The following is a 24,839-nucleotide window of genomic DNA, read 5'->3' as shown; positions in this document are numbered from 1 at the left end:
TTTCTAGGGAGTTTTTCCTAGTCACCGTGCTTCTACACCTGCATTGCTTGCTGTTTGGGGTTTTAGGCTGGGTTTCTGTACAGCACTTTGAGATATCAGCTGATGTACGAAGGGCTATATAAATAAATTTGATTTGATCAAACTAATGTTCTTTGATTCGCACAGATTCTTCTAATGCCAGCAGCAGTTTTGTGAATGTGACCGGGCTGCCATTGAGTGCATGGTTCAAAAGCCCCTACAACTCTGCCATGACAGGCAGTAGAATAGTAGAATAGAGTAGAATAGAAAAACAAACAGGTGCTTCCTGTTTTTTTAACAGCTCCTGAGTTATGCTAATAGCTAATCTAATCATTCCAGGTGTGCCTGCTTTGTATTGTAGTTCCTTGAAAATGAATGTGAAAGCGTGCTGTTTTCACATACCGTATGTAAACACCCATATGGTGCTGGAGATAATTAATATGAAGTTGAAAAGTGGTGGAATTTCCCTTTAAACTTGATTTTGTGCTTTTAGTTGCAGATTGGGAACAGGTGGAGCTGTTTGGGTCGTTAAGGTGACAAGTTGCACCTGGGTTTGGGATCAACTAGGAGATAAAAGTTCCTGGTGCCCAATCCCAGCTTTCTCGCCACAAGCACTGTTTTGATATGGTTGTTGGGTTTTTTAATTAGGTGCACCCTTCAACACTTACACACGGTTTACCTTCATCATGCATCTCCATTACATGCCTACTGTCACACTTCACAGGTTAGTTTTCCTCTGTGGTTTTGTACTTTGTTGGTGGTTTAAGTATTTTTGTTACTCCTTAACTGCCAACGTGTGGACTCCCTTGCTTGTCACCATCTAAGAGCCAGGTTGTGACAGAAGTAAGACAATTATAAACAATGTACAAAACATTAGGAACACCTGTGCTTTCATGACATGGACTGGCCAGGTGAAGGCTATGATCCTGTATTGACATCACCTGTGAAATCCACTTAATCAGTGTAAATGAAGGGGACGAGACAAGTTAAAGAAGGAGCCTCCTTTCTTTTTGATGCCCAATGAACCTCTACCAAAGAGCACCTGCTGTCTACCAAAACCTACTGTGTACCTAAGTAGCACTTCCCTTTTTAAACAGGATTTTTAAGCCTTGAGACATGGATTGTGTATGTGTGCTATTCAGAGGGTGAATGGTGAAGACAAAATATTTAAGTGCCTTTGAACGGGTATGGTAGGTGACAGGCGCACTGGTTTGAGTTTCCAAGAACTGCAACGCTGCAGGGTTTTTCCATGCTCAACAGTTTCCTGTGTGTATCAAGAATGTTCATAGAATACCAGCGGGGTCAAATAATAATCAGTGGGTGCAACAGGTCAGCACCTCAGAAGTAAATGTCAGATGGCTTTTCATAGCCGACAATTCAGAGGTTGAGACAGCGGGTAGAGAGAGTCGGAAACAGCAGGTCCGGGTCAAGGTAGCACATCCGGTGAACATGTCAGGGTTCCCCAACCGCAGGCAGAACCATTGAAACTGGAGCAGCAGCATGACCAGGTGGCCTGGGGACAGCCAGAATTCATTCAAAATTATATTGTGCCTATCTTTCAGATCTGCCAAGGCTCGGTGGGTGACAGGTAAGTGTTTCCACCAAGCTGTTCAATGCCTGGAGTGGCACGCTGGAACTTCCAGAGGCTTGTAGACCTGAAGCAGTGTGATGTGATACAGGTAAGTATCACACACACACTCAATCACTTACTCAGTTTTGTTGTAATAATGATTTTAACTTAAGAAAATTGTTCCTCACTTTTAGCTCAACCAGTCTTCACAGCTGGAGTCGTGTGCCCTGCAACTGCTTAACTGGCCATGAAAGGTGATACAGGTAATTATCACATGCATGTATACACATATGCACACTCTCCCTCACTTGGGGCGCTATTTAATCACATCTGCTTTAGCCGACATCCACATAGCGGTTGTTTTGGCGGTGTTAGAGCTGTCAAATTCACAAGCGGCTCCTTGCATTATACCTAAAGTGGACATCGCATTAACAGAAATCTCATGCAGCCCTGTTTACAAGAACACTGGAATTTGAGAAGTATTCTACACCTCAATTAGGCTGATAGAAATCCAGATTATTTAGTTGAATGATTTTGAATTTGAGTGTCATTTCTATATAACCTACAGTTTCTAGTTCTGAACTTGTAACGCAAGTAGGACGGATGTGGTTTTGTGACAATGATCAAGAGCTGCTGCTTACTGATTTGACAGATACAATGCAGTTACACCTCAGACACGGCCAAAACATCAGCTATGCGGGTGTCGGCTATCGCCGGTTAACGCTTGATCTGTTTGAATCTAGGCCTTAACCTCATTCAGTCTGTTTAGTTGTATGATTGCCAGTTAAGAAAATTGTGCTTCTCTTTTAGATCTTCCACCAGGTTTTCAGCTGCAGTCACAGTAGTCCTCTGCTGTGGTATTTAATTTACCGGCTGCACCAGTTCTTACTACACTGGCCACGGTGAGGAATACCCAGATGGATACAGGTAATTCAGACTTATATTGCATATGCCCACCCACACCAACAGATGTACACACAGACATGTTGTTGAGCTGTTTATTTACTGTCACTTTATGTATCTCTTTCAGATCTGCCATGCACTCCACCACTGCCCGACAGCCTCATCCAGAAGGGAATTACACTGGGCCTATCGAGACTGACAAAGCAGAGATGGGTGGCTAACTAGAAAAAATTTAACGTATACACTCTCTCACACACTTTTGATTAGTATGTAAATATATTGTGATTACTTTATTTTATATGTATGCTCCATTTTATTATTATTGGAAATATTTAGTCCTACAGATTGTTATCCATTTCCCACAATGGACATGTGCAGTTGTGCTTACTCACAGTTGGTGGAAAGGTAAGGAGAGATGGTGGCTGACAAGGAAAAATAAAATACTATGTGCACACACACACTCCCTCTCTCCCTCTCCCACACAATCTGTGTGCTTTTGTCTGAGCTACAAAACATGACTCATTTTAAGTATGCTCTATTTTATTTGAGGAAAATATATGCAGTAAAGTACTTTTACAGTTCGGTTCTTTGGATATTTCTCAATGTGTGTGACCAAAAGGAAGGCGGCCGACTTAATTGCCTTGTTCAGGGGCAGAACGACAGATTTTTACCTAGTCAGCTCGGGGATTAGATCCAGCAACCTTTCGGTTACTGGCCCAACGCTCTAACCACCAGAGGTGGGACCAAGTCATTGTTTTACAGACTCAAGTCCTAAACTTTGAGTTTCAAGAACTAAACAAGTTATAATGTGCTCTTCACCAAATGTAATACCATTTCATATTTTTAACTAGAGTAATAGTATATTACATTTATGCAAATCGTGAATGTGTTTAAAAATATCTGTATTTATTACTTTCCAAATAAACATATTTCCATGGGAATACATGTGTAGCCATGAGAAAGAACCCCAGCGGGAGACGTGTGGTAGGCTGGGTCGGGTCGTATGGGGTGGTTGCTCTCCGGGAGATGAATTAAGCAGCAGAGTATCTGCTGGTCATCCAACAAGGCAATTCACATAGAAATACATCACCTACAACAGCCTTTGCCGTGTAGAATAGAGAATTGAGTACGGATCTATATATTTCATTTCTATCTAAATGCGGTGCCTCAGATGAAATAAGCTGCCTTTCTTTCATTATCAACGGAGAAAGCTCAAAACTGCGGAGGACAGCCGAGAGGGGGATGGTGGGATTTGTGTGAAGCATAAACACAGAGGTTCAAACACTAACCGTAATCAGCAGGTTAGGAAGAGTACACAACCATTCTAGGAGGCACTCTGCCACAAATGTGCTCATTTGATCTTTTCCAGCTCCAAACAGCGTGGTGGCGAGTCAATCTGCAAACCTAATCTAGGCAAGCAGTGAGGAGCGCACATAATACAGGCTCCAGACATCACAAGCCAGCAAGAAGAAACCCATGAAACAAACAAGTTACACACACTCATAAACACACAACCTCGTGTGATGGATAGCTGTCGGCTATATTAGCCACGACTTACCGTTCTTTGTGCAGCTTCAAATGTCGAACAAAGTTGGAAATTGTTGCTCCTCCGTCTGTAATTTTCTTTCCGCATGTTTTGCAAGTTGCAATCCGTTTTTTATTGATACAGCGTCATCTTGATACCCCAAATAATTATTTTAGGATATAATCTTTCCAAGGGCTCCATCTGAATTCACCTGCCCATGTTCCTCTGCACTGCCACGCACAACTTTTTCTCAGCTGGCACAATTTGATTGGCTGCTGTCCGATTCAAACTGTAATCCGTTAAATGAAGAGTTGATGCGCTACACACTTTTTTAAATAGCATCATTTTTAATATTTGGGCTTGGGGAGGGTATCAAGTCAGGTCGAGTCATAGGCTCGAGTCCAAGTAGAGTTGCAAGTCATATTTGTGACTCGAGTCCAAGTCATGTGACTAACCACCTGCTGCCCCAAAAATATAAAAGCCTCATGAGCTTAGTTAAACTGTCACACTCCATGAGAACCCAAAACATAAGCTTGCTAATTTGAAAATTGCAAATCCTATTTCCATTTCCTCCATTATACGGATCCTGATAAATGAAATTTGCCTGGCTCAGAGAAGCTGTCAGTCTCGTCTGGACATGTTCAATCTCTATAGCATGGCGGAGAGCGCACACACCTGCACATCTGCACATATTTTTTGAAATATTTAGGGCTAACTTATTCCTTTGCCACCCATTCTGAAACTAACTGCAGCTCTTTGTCAAGTGTTGCAGTGATTTCACTTGCTGTGGTAGCTGACTGTATAATGTCAGAGTCATCCGCATACATAGACACACTGGCTTTACACAAAGCCATTGCCATGTCATTAGTAAAGATTGAAAACAAGTATATTAACAAAAACAATAGACAACTTAACATTTACATAGAGTGGCTTGCGAAAGTATCCACCCCCCTTGGCATTTTTCTTTTTTTTGCCTTACAACCTGGAATTAAAATATATTTTGGGGGGGGGGGGGGGTTGTATAATTTGATTTACACAAACATGCCTACCACTTTGAAGATGCAAAATATTTGTTATTGTGAAACAAACAAGAAATAAGACAAAAAAATCTGAAAAGTCAATACTTTGTAGAGCCACCTTTTGCAACACTTACAGCTCTAAGGCTCTTGGGGTATGTCGCTATAAGCTTGGCACATCTAGCCACTGGGATGTCTGCCCATTCTTCAAGTCAAAACTGCTCCAGCTCCTTCAAGTTGGATGGGTTTCACTGATGTACAGCAATTTTAAGTCATACCACATATTCTCAATTGGATTGAGGTCTGGGCTTTGACTAGGCCATTCCAAGGCATGTACATGTTTCCCCTTAAACCACTCAAGTGTTGCTTTAGCAGTATGCTTAGGGCCATTGTCCAGCTGGAAGGTGAACCTCTGTCCCAGTCTCAAATCTCTAGAAGACAAACAGGTTTCCCTCAATAATTTCCCTGCATTTAGCACCATTCATCGTTCTTTCAAATCTGACTAGTTTCCCAGTCCCTGCTGATGACAAACATCCCCACAGCATGATGCTGCCACCACCATGCTTCACTGTGGGGATGGTGTTCTCGGGGTGATGCTGATGAGAGGTGTTGGGTTTGCGCCAGAGATAGTGTTTCCCTTGATGGCCCAAAAGCAAAATTTTAGTCTCATCTGACCAGAGTACCTTCTGCTATATGTTTGGGGAGTCTCCCCACATGCCTTTTGGCGAACACCAAAAGTGTTTGCTTATTTTTTTCTTTAAGCTTTACGTGACTTCTGAAGGTAATCAAAGTGGGTGAATACACATGCACGCACCACTTTTCTATTTGTATTTGTAGTTTTTGAAACAAGTTATTTTTTTTCATTTCACTTCACCGATTTGGACTATTTTGTGTATGTCCATTACATGAAATCTAAATTAAAATCAATTTAAATTACAGGTTGTAATGCAATGATCCACATGTTCCCACCGTATACTCACCCAATGCTTTTTCTAAGTCTTGTGAGACTGTGCCCCATATGACTTCAAATTGTGTTATGTTGTAGCCAGACGAACAATTGCTTTTCATTGCAGTGGCTAAGACCTAACTTGAAGTCCTTCTGACTTCTCACTGAAAAACACCCACAGCCGCACGCAGCCCCTGAGCGCCACCCACTTTCTATTACAATGGTTGGATATTTTTATTTATTTAAAAGCTCTGAGGACCAAGAAACGCTGTTGTGCCTTCTTTACCACATTGTCTGTGTTGTTGGACCATTTCAGTTTGTCTGTGGTGTTATTACTATGACAAAATGTAATATTTCAGTTGTGTATATTTGTTTTTATTTGATTACTTAATCATTTTTAATTCCTTAAGGAAATCACCTCATCTCTGCTCAGGCAGCACCAGTCAACCAGCCAGGCCATCTAATGCTATGTGCTCCCCATACTAAATTGTCTTTAATCATCCTATTTAGCTAGCCTGCCTAAGTATGCTGCAGAGCTGTCTGACGAAATAATTTCAATTGTTGTTCAAACCATTAACTGTCTCTGTCCCACTAGTCATTGTGTTGTGTACATTCCTTTCTCATGCTTCTATATGAAGATGGCGCCGACAGAGAGGGCTGCCTCGCTTCTAGTTTTTATGAAACTTTGCAATATCTATTTTTTTCTGTATTATTTCTTTCATTGTAAGCCCAGAAAATGTTATTTGCTATTACATACAGCCGTGAAGAACTATTGGAAGACAGAGCGGCGGTAACTCACCAGCACTACCGGCACTACGACCAGGAATACAACTGTCCCGAAGTGGAAGCTTTGTTTGCACCACCCAGAGAAATTAAACTGATTCCAGAAGCAGACACAAAACAACACCTGCGAAGAAGAGGAATTCGGAACGGTCTTCTAGTCAGACATAGGAGGCGCGCACACCAACCACCGCTTCCGAGTATATTACTCGCTAACGTTCAGTCCCTGGATAACAAAGTTGACGAGATCAGGGCAAGCATTTATTTTTAGAGAGACATCAGGTAACATACTCTGTTTCACGGAAGCATGGCTCTCTCGGGATATACAGTTGAAGTCGGAAGTTTACATACACCTCAGCCAAATACATTTAAACTCTGTTTTTCACAATTCCTGACATTTAATCCTAGTAAATGTTCCCTGTTTTAGGTCAGTTAGGATCACCACATTATTTTAAGAATGTGAAAAGTCAGAATAATAGCAGAGAGAATTATTTATTTCAGCTTTAATTTATTTCATCACATTCCCAGTGTGTCAGAAATGTACATACACTCAATTAGTATTTGGTAGCATTGCCTTTAAACTGTTTAACTTGGGTCAAACGTTTCAGATAACCTTCCACAAGCTTCCCACAATAAGTTGGGTGAATTTTGGCCCATTCCTTCTGACAAAGCTGGTGTAACTGAGTCAGGTTTGTAGGCCTCCTTGCTCGCACACACTTTTTCAGTTCTGCCCACAAATTTTCTATAGGATTGAGGGTCAGGGCTTTGTGATGGCCACTCCAGTACCTTGACTTTATTGTCCTTAAGCCATTTTGCCACAACTTTGGAAGTTTGCTTGGGGTCATTGTCCATTTGGAAGACCCATTTGCGACCAAGCTTTAACTTCCTGACTGATGTCTTGAGATGTTGCTTCAATATATCCACATCATTTCCTGACTCATGATGCCATCTATTTTGTGAAGTGCACCAGTCCCTCCTGCAGCAAAGCACCCCCACAACATGATGCTGCCACCCCTACAGTTGGAATGGTGTTCTTCAGCTTGTAAGCGTTCCCCTTTTTTTCTCATTAATGGCCAAACAGTTATATTTTGGTTTCAATCAGACCAGAGGACATTTCTCCAAAAAGTACTATCTTTGTCCCCATGTGCAGTTGCAAACCGTTGTCTGACTTTTTTATGGCGGTTTCGCAGCAGTGGCCTCTTCCTTGTTGAGCGGCCATTCAGGTTATGTCGATTACTCGTTTTACTGTGGATATAGATACTTTTGTACCCCCAGATTTTTGAGCACTATCATCAAGAAACATGTGAAGCGTCCAGTGGTGTAAAGTACTTAATGACATACCCAAATCTAACTGCCTGTAGCTCAGGACCTGAAGCAAGGATATGCATATTCTTGATACCATTTGAAAAGCAACACTTTGAAGTTTGTGGAAATGTGAAATTAATGTAGGAGAATATAACACATTAGATCTGGTAAAAGATAATACAAAGAAAACACGTTTTTTTATCCATCTTTGAAATGCAAGAGAAAGGCAAATATATGACTTTGGAATATTGGCGCAATTTATATTTTGGCCACTAGATGGCAGTAGTATACGTGCAAAGTTTTTAGACTGATCGAATGAACCATTTCACTTCTTTTCAAAATGTTGTATCAAGACTGCCCAAATGTGGTTTATTAATACATTTTAAAGTTCATAACTGTACACTCTCCTCAAACAATAGCATGGTATTATTTCACTGTAAAAGCTACTGTGAATTGGACAGTGCAGTTCGATTAACAAGAATTTAAGCTTTCTTCCAATATCAGATATGTCCATGTCTTAGGAAAATGTCTTGTTACTTACAACCTCATGATAATCACATTAGAGCACATTCGCTCAACCATCTCGAGGTGGGTGCACCGATCCCATAGATGTCAAAGAGGGAACTCTGCTTCATAGAGTGGACATACTGGTTGGGCAGGAGACACAAACATGGAGTCATTGGTAGACTTATCAAGGACATAAGAATATGAGAAACTGAGAATATGATGATGAAGATAGCCCTGCAGTGGATAGCAGTCATCTAAAGGGCTCCTGATCTATTTTGTGTGCAATTTTTATGCTGATGTTAAATTTTTTAGTACATAATGTCTCCGCAATCATTTGACCAAGCAGCTTCCCATGACCAAACAGCTTTTCCTAACAGCTTCCGGACATCAGAACAACAATGACTAACTTCAATTTGAACAAACATTTCTACTTCAATGAGTCTGCAGCTCTGGATGTTTTGCTTACTCTGGACCAGGCCTTATAATCCCCGAGACTCGAAAGAGGAAGCAGTGGCGAAAGAGAAGCATGCAATCACTGGAGAACAAACTGGATGAGCTCTGTTCAAGACAATCCCATGGGAGCTGAAACAATTGTAATATCCCATGTTTCTCAGAGTCGGCTTTCTTACATTGTAGAATAATATTGAAGACATTAAAACTATGAAATAACATATATGGAATGATATAGTAACTAAAAAAGTGTTAAAAAAATATATTTTAATTGAGATTCTTCAATGTAGCCACCCTTTGCCTTGATGACAGCTTTGCACACTCTTGACATTCTCTCAACCAGCTTCATGAGGTAGTCACCTGGAATGCATCTCAATTAACAGGTGTGCCTTGTTAAAAGTAAATCTCTTGAATTTCTTTCCTTCTTAATGTGTTTGAGGCAATCAGTTGTGTTGTGAGGGGTGGTATACAGAAGATAGCCCTATTTGGTAAAAGATGAAGTCCAATTTATGACAAGAACAGCTCAAATAAGCAAAGAGAAACGAAAGTCCATCATTACTTTAAGACATGAAGGTCAGTCAATCTGGAAAATTTCAAGAACTGAAAGTTTCTTCAAGTGCAGTTGCAAAACCCACCAAGTGCTCTGATGCAACTGGGTCTCATGAGGACCGCCACAGGAAAGGAAGACCCAGCGTTACCCCTGCTGCAGAGGATAAGTTCATTAGAGTTACCAGCCTCAAAAATTTCTGCCCAAATAAATGCTTCAGAGTTCAAGTAACAGACATCTCAACATCAACTGTTCAGGAGTGCGTGAATCAGTTTTCTTGGTCAAATTGCTGCAATACAAAAACACTACTAAAGAATACCAATATGAAGAAGAGACTTGCTTGGGCCAATAAACATGATTAATGGACATTAGACCGGTGGAAATCTGTCTTTTGGTCTGATGAGTCCAAATTTGAGATTTTTGGATCCAACTGCTGTGTCTTTGTGAGATGCAGAGTAGGTGAACGGATCTCCGCACGTGTGGTTCCCACCGTGAAGCAAGCAAGAGGAGGTGTGATGGTGCTTTGCTGGTGACACTGTCAGTGATGTATTTAGAATTCAAGACACACTTTACCAGCATGGCTACCACCACATTTACACCATCCCATCTGGTTAAAACTGCACCACCGAGAGCATTCTGACGGGTTACATCACTGCCCGGTATGGCAAATGCTCAGCCTCCGACCGCAAGGCACTACAGAGGGTAGTGAGTATGGCCCAGTACATCACTGGGGCCAAGCTTCCTGCCATCCAGGACCTCTACACCAGGCGGTGTCAGAGGAAGGCCCTAAAAATTGTCAAAGACTCCAGCCACCCTACTCATAGACTATTCGCTCTGCTACCACACTGCAAGCGGTTCCCGGAGTGCCAAGTCCAAGTATAGCCCAAGAGGCTTCGAAACAGCTTCTACCCCAAAGCCATAAGACTCCTGAACATCTAATCAAATGGCTTCCCAGACTATTTGCATTGCCCCCCCCTTCTACTCTGCCGCAATTCTCTGATATTATCTATGCATAAGTCACTTTAATAACTCTACATAATACCTACATGTACATATTACCTCAATTACCTCGACACCGGTGCACATGCACTTTGACTCTACCAGTACCCCTGTATATATCCCCGCTATTGTTATTTTACTTCTGCTCTTTAATTATTTATTATTCTTATCTCTTACTTTTTGGGGGGCTTTTCTTAAAACTGCATTGTTGGTTAAGGGCTTGTAAGTAAGCATCATTTCACTGTAAGGTCTACAGCTGTTGTTTTTGGCACGTGACAAATACATTTTGATTTGATTTGATTTGCGCTTAGTGGCACTATCATTTGTTTTTCAACAGGACAATGACCAAACACACCTCCAGGCTGTGTAGGGCTATTTTAATTTTTTTATTGTAAGAGCTATTTGAGCAAGGAGAGTGATTGAGTGCTGCATCAGATGACCTGAGATGGTTTGGGATGAGTTGGACTGCAGAGTGGAGGAAAAGCAGCCAATAAGTGCTCAGCATATGTGGGAACTTCAAGACTGTTGGAAAAGCATTCCAAGATGAAGCTGGTTGAGAGAATGCCAAGAGTGTGCAAAGCTATCATCAAGACAAAGGGTGGCTACTTTGAAGAATCTAAAATTTAAAATATATTTGGATATGTTTAACACTTTTTTGGTTACTACATGATTCCATATGTGTTATTTCATATTTTTGATGTCTTCAATATTATTCTACAATGTGGAAAACAGTAAAAATAAAGGAAAACCCTTTACTGAGTATGTGTCCAAACTTTTGACTGGTACTGTACGTGCAGATGTCAACGTCCAGCATACTTAATGGGCTCATTTTTAGTGGTTAACATCTGACGACGTAGCTGTTAGTATTGCTGCCCTGCTGATTTATTAACCAACACTATTCTATATAAGACCTGGGTTCAAATACTATTTTAAATATTTCAAATACTTTCTGATAGCATTTGCTTTAGTATGCCTGGAGAGCAAGGTGGGCAAAGTTTTCACTTTGGGACTTTTCAATTTGTTCCATTGCAACAGCTCATTCAAGCACAGGTTAAGTATTTGACATGTATTTCAGTATTTCAACCCAGGTCTGCGCTAGTATTACCCTGCGCTGCATTATTAACAGGTGAGAACGCAAATAGTTTTTTTCCCGCACTGCCCTTTCAGGAGTGCGTTTTATTTGTGACGCATCGTGTCCTGGATGGATGGACATTACACTCGATTTAGAAATGGCAAAACAGGTAGTCCGATTCACTTTTGAAAGTGCACTGAGGGGAAAAAATACTATCTGTAATGATAGAATCCCCAGCCTTCCTTTGCATTGTTTCCCTGTTATGTCCTATCACATGGTGTGGGGCAGCGCAGGTTGGTGTCGTTCTTTGCCTGGTCTCCTGGAGTCTGTGGGCTCATGGTTCTCCAGCTGTAGCCTGACAGTCAAAGTGGGAGGTCCATATTTATTTTCAAACCAGATGCTGCTCTATCAGAAGGCCTTTCCTTCAAGTTTGCCACATGAGAGTTTTATTTGAATAATATGGAATTACCATTAGCTGTCACGCCTTGGTCTTAGTATTTTATTTTGTGTTTTCTTTAATTATTTGTTCAGGCCAGGGTGTGACATGGGTTATTGTGTTGTCGTATTGGGGGTTTTGTAGGCATTGGGATTGTGGTTGATTAGGGGTGTGTCTAGTGTAGGCTTGGCTGCCTGAGGAGGTTCTCGATCGGAGTCAGGTGATTCTCGTTGTCTCGGATTGGGAACCGTATTTAGGTAGCCTGAGTTTCACTTTGTATTTCGTGGGTGATTGTTCCTGTCTCTGTGTAGTGTCACCAGATAGGCTGTAATTAGGTTTCACATTCCGTTTGTTGTTTTCGTATTTGTATAGTTATTTCATGTATCGTCATTTGTTTCATTAAAGACATGAGTAACCACCACGCTGCATTTCGGTCCGACTCTCTTTCGACAAACGAAGAACGCCGTTACATTAGCAGTATTTGACTATATTTTATGTCTCTGAATAATATACTCTATATATACACTAAAGTATGTGGACACCCCTTCAAATTAGTGGATTCTGCTATTTCAGCCACACCCGTTGCTGACAGGTGTATATATTGAGAGCACAGTCATGCAATCTCCATAGATAAACATTGTCAGTAGAGTGGCCTTACTAAAGAGCTCAGTGACTTTCAATGTGGCGCTGTCATAGGATGCCGCAAGTCAGTTTGTTAAATTTCTGCCCTGCTAGAGCTGCCCCGGTCAATTGTAAGTGCTGTTATTGTGAAGTGGAAACATTTAGGAGCAACAATGGCTCAGCCGGGAAATGGTAGACCACACAAACTCAAAGAATGCGATCGCAGAGTGCTGAAGCACGTAGCGCATAAAACTTGTATGTCCTTGGTTGTAACACTCACTACAGAGTTCCAAACTGCCTCTGTCAGCACAAGAATTGTTCGTCAGGAGCTTCATAAAATGGTTTCCATGGCCGAGCAGCCGCACACAAGCCTAAGATCACCATGCGCAATGAAAAGAGTCGGATGGAGTGTTGTAAAGCTTGCCGCCATTGGACTCTGGAGCAGTGGAAACGCGTTCTCTGGAGTGATGAATCCCTCTTCACAATCTGGCAGTCCGACGGACAAATCTGGGTTTGGTGGATGCCAGGAGAATGCTACCTGCCCAAATGCATATAGTGCCAACTATGTAAAGTTTGGTGGAGGAGGAATAATGGGCTGGGGCTGTTTTTCATGGTTACCAGTAGGCCCCTTAATTCCAGTGAAGGGAAATCTTAATGCTACAGAACACAATGACATTCTACACGATTCCGTGCTTCCAACATTATTTGGGGAAGGACCTTTCCTGTTTCAGAATGACAATGCCCCCGTGCACGAAGCAAGGTCCATACAGAAATGGTTTGTCGAGATCGGTCTGGAAGAACTTGACTGGCCTGCACAGAGCCCTGACCTCAACCTCATCGAACAGCTTCGGGATGAATTGGAAGTCCCCACAGCAATGTTCCAACATCCCAGAAGAGTGTAGGCTGTTACAGCAGCAAAGGGGGGACCAACTCAATATTAATGCCCATGATTTTGGAATGAGATGTGAGACGAGCAGGTGTCCACATACTTTTGGTCATGTAGTGTAAGTTCTAAATATGTTTTATGGGTAGAGCATCAATGTGGGATGGGAACAAAAGAATCCTCAGTGATTTGAATGGGTTTTCTCCATTCTCTCCCCATCTGTCACCCAGTCTCTCCCCGTCCTCCGCTCTGTCTCCGTCTCTCTCCTCATCTTTTGCTCTCTCTCGGTCTCTGTCTCCCTCTCTGTAGAATACAGTCACTCCTTCAGTAAAGCAGTGACAGGTGAGCCAGCCGGGAGGTGCCTGCTCTGGGCCAGATGCTGCACTGTCTGACTGACTGCTGTCCACATGAGTTTGAGATGTATGGCTGCTACTGAGGCCAGGAAGGCAAAGGGCAACCACTGAACCAGCTCGACAGGTCAGTCATGAGACATGAGGTCATAAGTCAAATAGCAACCATTCAGTCAAATAGCAACCATTCAGACAAATCAAAACTGGTTTTGTAACTGAAAGCGGAGGTTAAAATCAGATTGACAAATGGAAAATATTAGGTATTCCTCCCATCTCTTCCATCACTTTCTTTGACACTCCCTCACTCTCCCTTCTTTCTCCCCCCTCTTTCGTCCTATTTCTCTCTCACTCCCCCTCCCTCTCTTTTCATCTGTCTCTGTGTCTCTCTTTTTCTCTCAGGTGTTGTTTCTTCCACCGGTGCTGTGTGGAACAGATCAGGACCATGATGTTGGGTGCTAACCTGAAATATACCTCTTCCTATATTAGAACCTACTGATTATGTTACATGTATAATACATGTATATGTTAGGGGTCAGTGAAGGGTGAATAGTGTTAGGATCTAAATGAATCAAGTCGAAACTCACGGACGACTAGTAAAGCTCAAACCAAGTTTATTCACCCAAAGGGCCTGACAGCTGAACAGGCAAAAACATGTTTCCACCAGCACCAGTATTTATACTCCAATTTGGGTGAAGTCTCCTCCTTTCCTCTAAACATTCCATCTCTGTTGCTAGGCAGGAAGTTAATAAACCGGGTAATAAACTGTTCCTTCTCCCTTAATGTGACCTGGGCCCCATTACTCACTAATCCACAGCTCTCCACCCTTATAAGTGACTGCAAACATGTGATTGCTTACCTTTACTCAGCACATTCCAAACTTAATTGCCTCAACCATATACATTCCTCCTACAGATACCCATTAACTTCTGATGTAGAAACCTGACTATGTCACTCCTCATTTCCATAGGATACCTGATGATTAACACTATTTCAAATTTAGGAGTCAGAACACATCAATAGGAACTTTTTATTTGGAAGTACAAAAAGTTTGTCTGTTCAAACATGTTAATTTTGAATATGAATATTTCTAAGCAAGGAGGTAAAGAGCAACAGTCTAGTCTCAGTTCCTGATAAGACAGGCCAGTGGCTGTGACACGACCCGGAGGGACGTGGAACTCAACTCGAGATAAAGCCAACAGTTGAAGAGAGAAGAAACCTCAGGGGTCCACCCTGACGACCCTTTAAAGACAGTCACTCCCACACCCATGAAGGTTCTAGACTTAAGCTGGGCCATGACAATACCAGTAAGAGGAACAGACTCAGTTTGTGCCTAGCAACAGAGACAGATTGTTTATCTTAGACATACCAGCAGGGGACTCTGCCTAGTCGGAAGGTATAAATACATGCTTGTGTGACTTGAATGTTGTGTTTGCAGCTGAAGCATGCAGTAGGTTGAATAAAATTGTTCTGAGCCTTTTCTAGTCGTCCGTTTGAGTTCATACTCGTTTTGTTCAGAACCTAACAATGGGTTGCAGGCGAGAGAGAAAGCTTAATGCCCACATCACATGAAATTGAGATATTAATGTAGGCATGGTTTGAATAACAGGGGGGCTAAGGCACCCACATAACAAATCAGGACCCTCCCATTAAAATACAAAGATGTATTTTTATTCATTTATTTTTCCACCTCTGGCATCCCCAAGAGTCAATGGGTGTAAGTTAGTATAGAATATATTATAGTATTTTAGGTCTACTGTAAGTGTGAGCATGTTCTCCAAATGGCAAGGTAATTTGTGTGAGGAAAGATGGTATAATAAAAGTGAGATTGTAGTAAAGTGAGAACTAACGATGAAGCAATTCACGTGAAGAAGTTAAAAGTAAGACTATTGTCTCTCCGGTATTCAATAAATGACTAAATAAAAATAAACAGACATGTTAGGATTTGGCAATTTGAGAAAAGCGTGGTAGTTAAAAGTTAGACCATTGTCAAGACTGGCAATTCAAGAAAGTGATATGTTTTATTTCTGTTCATTCTTTAATTACTCATGAGGTCATGTTGAGGTTAGTGAATCAAAATTAGGCCTTAGTGTATAAAAATGGCTTTTTACCTACCTGTATAATAAAAATAAATATTCTGCATGTTTGTGCAAAGGGCAAATTCCTGACCTGAGAAACATGACAACATACATAGATAGACCTTTACCTTGAACTTTTTGTCCCCTATTGACATTAATCCGTTTTGTCTAACGAGAGCAAGCCTGAGCACATATATGGTATATGCAGGTCCCAATGAACCTGTACCATAATATACACACACAATGATTTGGGTGCAATTGCCCACATATGGTCAAAAGTAGTGCACTAAATGGGGAATGGGGTGGCATAATTTGCATGTTTTTAACTTTAGATAAAATTTTAACGTTTTAATTGTGAGCAAGAGGAAATCCTATTCCTATAAGGCATAGTATTGAAACAAATATTTGGTAACACACATATAAACCCTTAAGTGCATTTATAATGCCTTATGACACTTTATAATACATTATAACACCTATCAAATCTCAAGTAGTCCAAGTTGTGTTGTAATCGTACTCTGGTATTAAAGAGTTTCTCTGGTAATGTGGTATACTTTTTACCCAGTAGTTCTGAAAGCAGCGCTCACGGGCGTGTACTACATCACATATGTGCAGATATGGGCACCATGTCATTGCACTCGCACCCTGCTGTGTGTGCATCTTACTAGCCGTCACTCAAATGGCGAGGGGCTGAAGCTCATTGGATAACTTGAATTGCTAGATGCTGGTCCCAGTGGGGCGAAAATGTAGGGAAAATGGCACAGCACAGCTTTTAGAAAAACATTAGCTTTCAACTAGGGAGGTAAAGCAGTAATTCTGTTCATAGATCATGCATGTATGAACTACACATTGACACATACCCCCCAAAGCAGTAGGTTAAAGAGTACTTAGTAGTAGCCAAAGTTATGGAGCATGTCTTTAAAGTGTTGAAAGACAGAAACAAAACACACCATATTCATAGATTTTATATAAACATTTTATTTTGATCTTGTATGTTTATCTTCTAATAATCTCTATGCACAATAATTCACTATTGAATAGAAGCTGTCGTCATAGTGGTTAAATTAACAATGTGTAGTTTGAAATGAGCCAAGCTTTATTATTTGCAGTTCAGTGGTTTTTAATTACATTGCAACGGTCATGAATTTAAATTAACATGCTTTAATTGTGATAGCTTACCAGCCTCCATGCAAGTCTTTCTAATTTTATCAAATAATTTTTATCTTTGATTTATTTTTTAAATCATCACTGTCTGTCTAATAAATCACTTTGCGTTTATTTTTGAAAAAAACAAACACAATAATTTATCATTTATTTCACTGAGCCTCCTTTTGCCATTGAAATGCGCACACGATCAGGCTGAGCATGTTCATATATTTAGTTAGCCCTGACTGCCAGATAGGATCGTCCAGACTCTAGTCTAGAGCCTACGCCGCTTACCCCTTCAAAGTAGGAGGATACATATGCAAATAAAAGATGACTGGTCATTGGTCAGAATAATCAGATCAGATTGTGATGTCATGCTGTCTGCCAAAAACTCCATCCCACCAGAACAGGCTGAAAATCCAGGTGTTTCTCTCTCTCTCCAAAAAGCTCTTACACTAAAAGGGCATTATCATGATTTTCACAATTTGTTATTTTGACCTCATAGTGTAGAAATATCATGAAAGAAAACAGGGAAATCTCATTTTTGACTACAGTGCCCCTTTAGCACTGACATCAGGCCATTGTATCTCTAAAACAGGCACAAAATACTTAGTTTTGCATCACAACCATAAGAGAATCTATGGCCTTAATTCCGTATCAATGTGGTCACTATCTGTTTCACAAATCAATTTAAAACGATGCATTGAGTTGTTCTGATCTGCAAGAAAATAGAACCCGCCACAAGAAGCCAAGAAATGTGAAACTGGGAAAATTATCCATCATGCATTGTTGCAATAATAATGACAAATAGCATAAATCCAACAATAACTATATCAACCATAGTACCAGGTGTATAATTATAAAAGTGCAAACAATGTCAATATTCATATGTTAAAGAAGCAGCGCAGTTAAAACGTTTCTGATGATATTTCCACGAGGTCGAAATAACACAGAACTGTGAGTGAAAATTATGATAATTGCCCTTTTTGTGTAAGAACGGTTTGAAATAAAAAGCCTGTCATTTCAGCCTGCTCAGGTGGGATGTCATTTTGGCCCGCCACATACCGCCATCTGGCGATCTGATATATTAGTTTTGGTGCTGGCCTCACCCAGGAGCAAGAAAGTACAGCAGTATGTCTGTATTCCATCCGAACAATCATGTCAACTGTCAGAGAAGTTCAGTTGAACCTCCTGCACAGCACACTTTACATCGGACAACATTGCAAACGAGGCTAGGATTTCACAGCAGCTCCATTAAGCATCACATGGATCTTGACATCGGCAACAGCAGCAAACATTCATTGAGATGATTTGGGATGAGTTGGAGTGCAGAGTGAAGGAAAAGCAGCCAACAAGTGCTCAGCATCTGTGGGAACTCCTTCAAGACTGTTGGAAAGGCATTCCTGGTGAAGCTGGTTGATTCCATATGTGTTATTTCATAGTGTTGATGTCTTCACTATTATTCGACAAATGAAGAACATAGTACAAATAAAGAAAAACCCTGTAATGAGTAGGAGTCCAAAGTTTTGACTGGTACTGTATATGATCATATTATATCTGTTATGCAAGTGAAAACTTTAGGATTATAAAACAGAACTTTGTCACCTTGCCAACAGGTTGAAAACCGTTAGCTACACAATTCCCTTCCATTCATGATCCCTGTTCTTATGTGCTAAAGAGTCATCGCTGAGGAAGGCCTGCAGGATGAGGACCATGACATCTTGTACTTTTTGGAGGAAGATGCTTTTGATGAGGAGCTACTTGGTGAAGACCAGGACGACACACACAAACAATGGGCAAGACAAAATATTTAAGTGCCTTTGAATGGGGTATGGTAGTAGGTGTCAGGCGCACCGGTTTGAATGTCAAGAACTGCACCGCTGCTGGGTTTTTCACGCTCAACAGTTTTACCTTGTGTGTCAAGAATGGTCCAGCACCTAAATGTCATCCAACTTGACACAACTGTGGGAAGCATTGGGAGTCAACATGGGCCAGTATCCCTGTGGAATGCTTTCGAAACATTGCCGAGTCCATGCCCCAATGAATTGAGGCTGTTCTGGGGGCAAAAGGGGGTGCAACTCAATATTAGGAAGTTGTGCCAGCAAGCATTTAGTCTCCCTTGACAAAAACCTTTTTAATTTTTTTTATTGCCAATTAGTGTTGAGTTGAGCTCAACTGTGGGTAGTCCTGCACATCAACCCAAGGGAGGCCAGTTTGGATTTGGCTTCACACCAATCAAATCACATCAAAAGCAAAACATAATTGTCAGAAAAAAGTGTCTGTTTCTGGTCTGCTTGTGTTGTTGTCCTGCAGTAGGCTAGTTAGCTAAATTGGCCCTTTCCTAAGCAGTGATGGAGATGGGGATTTGGACTTGTGGTTCTGACTTAATTCTCCGTACTGGCCATTGATTATACTGGCGATTCTGATCTAACCATAAATTAAAATACTGTGCTACTTGCCTGAGACGATTGAAGTTTAATATGTAGGCTAGATGCAGTCTAGTAGGCTCTCGTTAACTAGCTAGCTAACTTAGCTGGTTCATTGTTGCCCATGCCAGGAAGTTAGGCAAGCAAGCACTTTAGCTAGGTAGCCTACGAGAACAAAAACTAACATTGTGCACTACTGTATGACAGAGTCATAGACCGTTTTTCTAACATGAAAGAGCAGGATGGAATTGGCGTTCATCTAGTCTACAACTAGGGTTAGTCAAAATGTTTTTTAAAACTTGTGATCGCGCACACACACACACACACGGTAACTCTCTGTGGTTCTAAATCAGTAATTGTTTAGTAAACTGTGAGAAACATTAACTTGCTGGACCATGCTGTAGGTCATCTAAGTGTTTTTAACATGTACTATTTGCTTTGTGGACTTCCCCAGACAGATGTTTGCCTCCGGTTTTGTGATTAAACAAACGTATGTGTGGTTGAATGTATCTGTTGTGTCGGCCTTATTGTATATCATGTGGCATATGAACAAATGGGTTACAGAGCAAACAACGCAATTATCACAACATAGGTTGTAATCATTTTGTTTCCGAACGCACACAATCTGACTGAGCATTTCAGTGGCCCAAGGAGTCTCAGAGAAATAAACAATATATATACAACAACAACAAAAAAACACTTATTTATTACACAAAGTGATGTTAAATTAAAAACACAGCATGGGGCTTTAAGAATGATGCTTAATTGTAGCCATTGCTGACCAGTCACTCAAATGATTGTTAATTGTTATACTGTTCATTTCAGTCTATAATCACTATTCTCTATCTCGTCATTGTAATAACTAGAGAAAATGGACTCAATATCCCTGCAGCCTCTTCACCACAGCAAAGCCTTTTGTCAAACCAGGTCTTCAGACCCCCCCCTGTGGTTGCTGGTTTTCATGCAAACTCATCTCCTTATCCACACAAGACTTAAATCGAGCTGCTTATTGAATATTGAATTGTATCTGGCATTAACCCAACTTTTGTCAGGATTTTGTCCTTCCGGAAAGATTTCGTAGATATGTTGGAAGGAAAACCAGCACACATGGGGGCGTCTCAAAACAACAAGAATACATCAGACTTCAAAAATGCTGGTTTAGCCAAAACAGTGGTCTCCCATTGCACCGTTTCAAGTTAAGAGGAGTGCTGATTTTGAACAATAAACAGAAGAACTCCCAACCCATTTTCTATCAGGCAACATGCCACTCGTATGATGAATATCTATTAAAAAAAACATACCATATTAGACTATTGACAAATTCAGCATAAAGAAAGTAAATGATAGCCTAGTCCCAGACCTGTTTGTGCTCTTGTCTACTCCATTGCAGTCATTGTCAAGCCAATGAGTGACAGGGAATTTGGAATGATAGCAAAAAACAGACTGGCACTCGATCTCAGTCAATGATGCTGTATGGTCTACATTCCTCATGTCATAATGAGGTTATACATACACACTTGATATTTCATAATGAATCTCTCGATAAACTCGTAGTAATATATGCTATCTGAAGTGACACCACAGTTCAAGATAAGACATTACGTGTTGCAAAAGAAAAACAATCCTATAACCATACAGAGGAGAACATATTGCACTTCGCCATGAATGAGATTACACATTTCTGATACGACTTCAGATTATATGCATCAATAGGGGCATTTCTACATATTAGGTCAAAATGAGCAAAAGGTCTCAGACAAAAATAAAAATGTTCCATTCGACAATGGATATGGATGAACATTATTGTCTTATGCTGCTCTTGGGTGAGGTTCCCGAAAGTTTCTTAGCTAAGGCAGCAATCTCAACAACCCAGTCGCGATTGAAAAACAATTGGAAAAATCTATGTTTGAGGGCCAATCATCTGTGCCAAATGTCTTATTTATCTGTTTCACAAGTGGCTTAGGTCTGAGTCATAAAGTACCACGTTAGCTATATATTATATATATATATATATATTATATATATTTTATATATATATATATATATATATATATATATATATATATATATATATATATATAATCCAAGAGGCTACTTCCCAAAAGGTCATTTTCCGCCACCAGCCAATTAAAATGGATGAAGCTAGTGTCCACTAATCACCTTAGTGATTCCCATTTACAATCATACACCGTACCGTCCGCCGTCTTTCCTCACTATACTAACCAATTTTGATCCACTAGTCTCGCAAGCTGGACTCAAGTCTCTCAGTGGCTCAGGTTACCGGAGACTGAAAGCCTGGCTGAGCGAGACTTAATCCTTAACATGAAACCACCTTGAACATACAAAACCACCCACAGCAACGTTCTGCAGTATCCTGTTACAGAAGGCACAACAGGATGCCATCACAGAGAACCTTTTGATAACCAACATCACTTTAGCCTCTCTATTCTTCAATCTGAAGCCTCTTTTCAAATGGCCTCATAATCATTATAAGAGTGTCTTGTTTGGGAGGACTGTAGACCCCCTCCCTGACACTAACCTCTGTAGGACTGAACTACGCCCACCTTCGCCGAATGGTCCTTTGCTTAGATGGGTCCTTCCAAAATAATCTGTTATAATCCGACAACCGCAAATCGAGGACCTTTTTTCCTTGACTAATGCAGCGTTTTACACAGCATGTCTGCATCATACCTAGCACTAGAAACAGGAGAGACACCCGCACCAAGCCAGGATGTAAAAATAGTAAGATAACAACCTGGGTTATTAAACAGCCCAGTGGCGAGCCCCAAACAGCACACAGACAGATATTTGGTTCCCTCAGAAACAAAATGTTGAGTGACATCGTTATTAAGACGTTAAAGGGAGGGAGGGGACGAATGGGGGCCGTGGCAAATGGATTCTTTGGTAAAGATGAAAGCGTTTTGGTATTCTAGATGGCCAACAGAGTTATGACAGATCTTGTCCTGCCAGGTAAGTTGGAAAATGATATTGGTGAACCCTCTCAATTATATTTTCCCACATACTCTAAATAACAATCAATACTAAATCAAGACAAATCATCATGACACATATCCACAGGAAGCTGCAAGCTATGAAACCCATGTGAACAATACCAATTATACTGCACACAAACATCTGGCCTATAGCAATAAGCATAACATTGTATATACTGTATCTATATTTATTTGATGCATTGTGATATCAAACCAATACGTCATGTCAAATTGCAGGTTCCTCAAATTACTGGAAAGAGAAATGACAGAGATTTGAAATGTGATAATCAATAATGAAAAATCTCTAAATGTTCATGTAAAATGCCTTACAAGAAAATAGATGCAACTATCCAAAGTCCATTGCGTTATTGTGCTCAGCATCGGTGAGAGGATTGAGAAGAAAAAGACAACTTAATAGCCTTCACATGAATCTTGTCAAGAGGGTGTAATAAAAATAACTACATGTTTTTGTACCATATTGTGAAAGTGCTATGAAAAAGATGGTGAAGTGAAGGGAGTGTACAGCTGCCCGAACACTTCAATTAATACCAAAACAGGTGAATGCACTTGGCTGCCATATCATCCTAAACTATCAATATATCAACTAAATGACATGGTGCCTTTAGTAATCAACTGATTGCTTTTCTATTAGCGTTAGCTGGTCCACAATACCATTCCTCAGTACAGGTCCTGAAGGGCATGACTCCAGTAGGTTTTGAACAGTGGTGACTGGATTCCTATGGAAGGAACCAAAAACCAAGACCATAACATAACAGTGGGGGTTACTAGCCTGGTCTCATACCCAACATTTTTGAAACACTGCCATAATGGACCTGCAATAAAGAACCCTGCTCAATCCACCAAGATGTCTATTCCAGAATAGAATTTCCACATTTCCAAGACTCTCAATGTTCTACCTGAAATTCACCTTGTCCACACAGATTAACATATATGAATTGGTTTTCATTAAATTGGGACATAAAAAAAAAGTATTAGCTTTCTGCAGCACTGTGGCTTATCTGTCTGAAAAAGCCAATAAAATAAGCAATTTTTCAGGCTGGCCACTAAAATTACTTTTCTCTAATATGCACAGAAATGCATGGATATGCACAATGGTAAAAGGTAAACAACTGGAGACACATTTTGTGAGATCGGTTATAATTAACACGGCAGCACTATGTTGCTAGCAAAATAGTTTTTAAAAAACGATTGCTAACTAGCTGTAAACAATTTTAGCTGGCTAGGTAAGCCTCTTGGCTAACTGTGAGGCAAAACAATTAACTTTTTTACTGTTAATTAGCCACTACAAATCTCTTCGTTAGCAAGCGCGATGGTATCTTTGAAACGACAATGTGCCTCCAGTAATGTTCACTTTTCGATGTTCTATGACATCTCCACTTTCCAAGTGTATAAGCCAACACACCACAGCTAATTGATTAGAATATAAATACGAATGTGCGTGTGCGCGCACGTTCACGTGTGTGTAGACTGTGTGCGTGTGACTGGAAACTACAGTCATACAGCCATCTCATCTGGTAATAGACACATTAGTCTGAGGAGGGGCAGGAACAATGTGCAGTGTTAAGAAATAGGGAACACAGTATTCGGGCTTAGTGGTACAGTACCACAGCTAGTCTCTGCTGTAGCTGACATATCTGGTATAGGGCTAAGGAGCAGACTTAGGGGGTAGGGTTTTAGTGGTTCTATCCTGCCACTGTTTTTGCTTTAATAGACATGCAGATCTGAAGGGGTTAGGAAATGGGTTAGGGTTGAGGCTACAATGTGTTAGTGGTTAGGGTAAGGGCTATGTGGTCGTCTTTGCTCCAGTAGACACACAGGTCTGGGTATGGTTAGTGGTCAGGGTTAGGGTTGAGGATACAAGGCGTTAGTGGCTTGTCTTTGATCTAGTAGACACACAGGTCGGGGAACTTCATCTCGTAGACAGGGACAGACTGGTGTTGAGCGTGGCCCGCAGAGATAGACACCACCCCAGAGGGGCTGGGAGGGGGCCTGGGGAAAGAGTGAGAGAAAACCAGGGGGTAGAAAAGAGAGAGAGGGAAGGGAGAGAGAAACGGGAGAAAATACAGGATGGAATAGCAAAGGGAAAAAGAGGGAAGGGAGATACAGAAATAGGAGGGAAGAGAAAAGAGAAAGAGCGAATGGAGAGGGACAAAATGGAGGAATAAGAAAAAAAGGGAGCAGAACAGAGGGAAGGTTATAGTTCTTACAAACACAATTCAACACCACAGTTTCTATAGTCTGAGAAAGCAG

At 40.9% G+C, this 24,839-nt stretch overlaps 1 protein-coding gene and 1 long non-coding RNA gene across 5 annotated transcripts in view; one reads left to right on the top strand and one right to left on the bottom strand.

Annotated features, from left to right (window-relative positions):
* The first annotated feature begins 619 nt into the window (after nt 1-619).
* On the top strand, nt 620-3,453 carry LOC109874568 (uncharacterized). The gene is made up of 5 exons (XR_002252717.2): nt 620-742; nt 1,581-1,697; nt 1,783-1,851; nt 2,399-2,515; nt 2,619-3,453. It is a non-coding gene; the product is annotated as an uncharacterized LOC109874568 (long non-coding RNA).
* Nucleotides 3,454-16,961: 13,508 nt separating this feature from the next.
* The window catches only part of efr3a (EFR3 homolog A (S. cerevisiae)), a 236,022-nt gene continuing 228,144 nt past the window's right edge, over nt 16,962-24,839 (bottom strand). For all 4 annotated transcript variants that reach the window (XM_031810880.1, XM_020466614.2, XM_020466615.2 and 1 more), the window contains exon 24: nt 16,962-24,578. In XM_031810880.1, coding sequence (XP_031666740.1) covers nt 24,473-24,578 — 106 coding nt within the window. In that variant the 3' untranslated portion in view covers nt 16,962-24,472. The remainder of the gene's footprint in view (nt 24,579-24,839) is intronic.

Source organism: Oncorhynchus kisutch, linkage group LG30 (genome assembly GCF_002021735.2).
Source record: "Oncorhynchus kisutch isolate 150728-3 linkage group LG30, Okis_V2, whole genome shotgun sequence".
Lineage (NCBI taxonomy): Eukaryota > Metazoa > Chordata > Actinopteri > Salmoniformes > Salmonidae > Oncorhynchus > Oncorhynchus kisutch.
The sequence above is the reverse complement of the archived record's forward strand: the minus strand, read 5'-3'. Positions and strand labels throughout refer to the sequence as shown.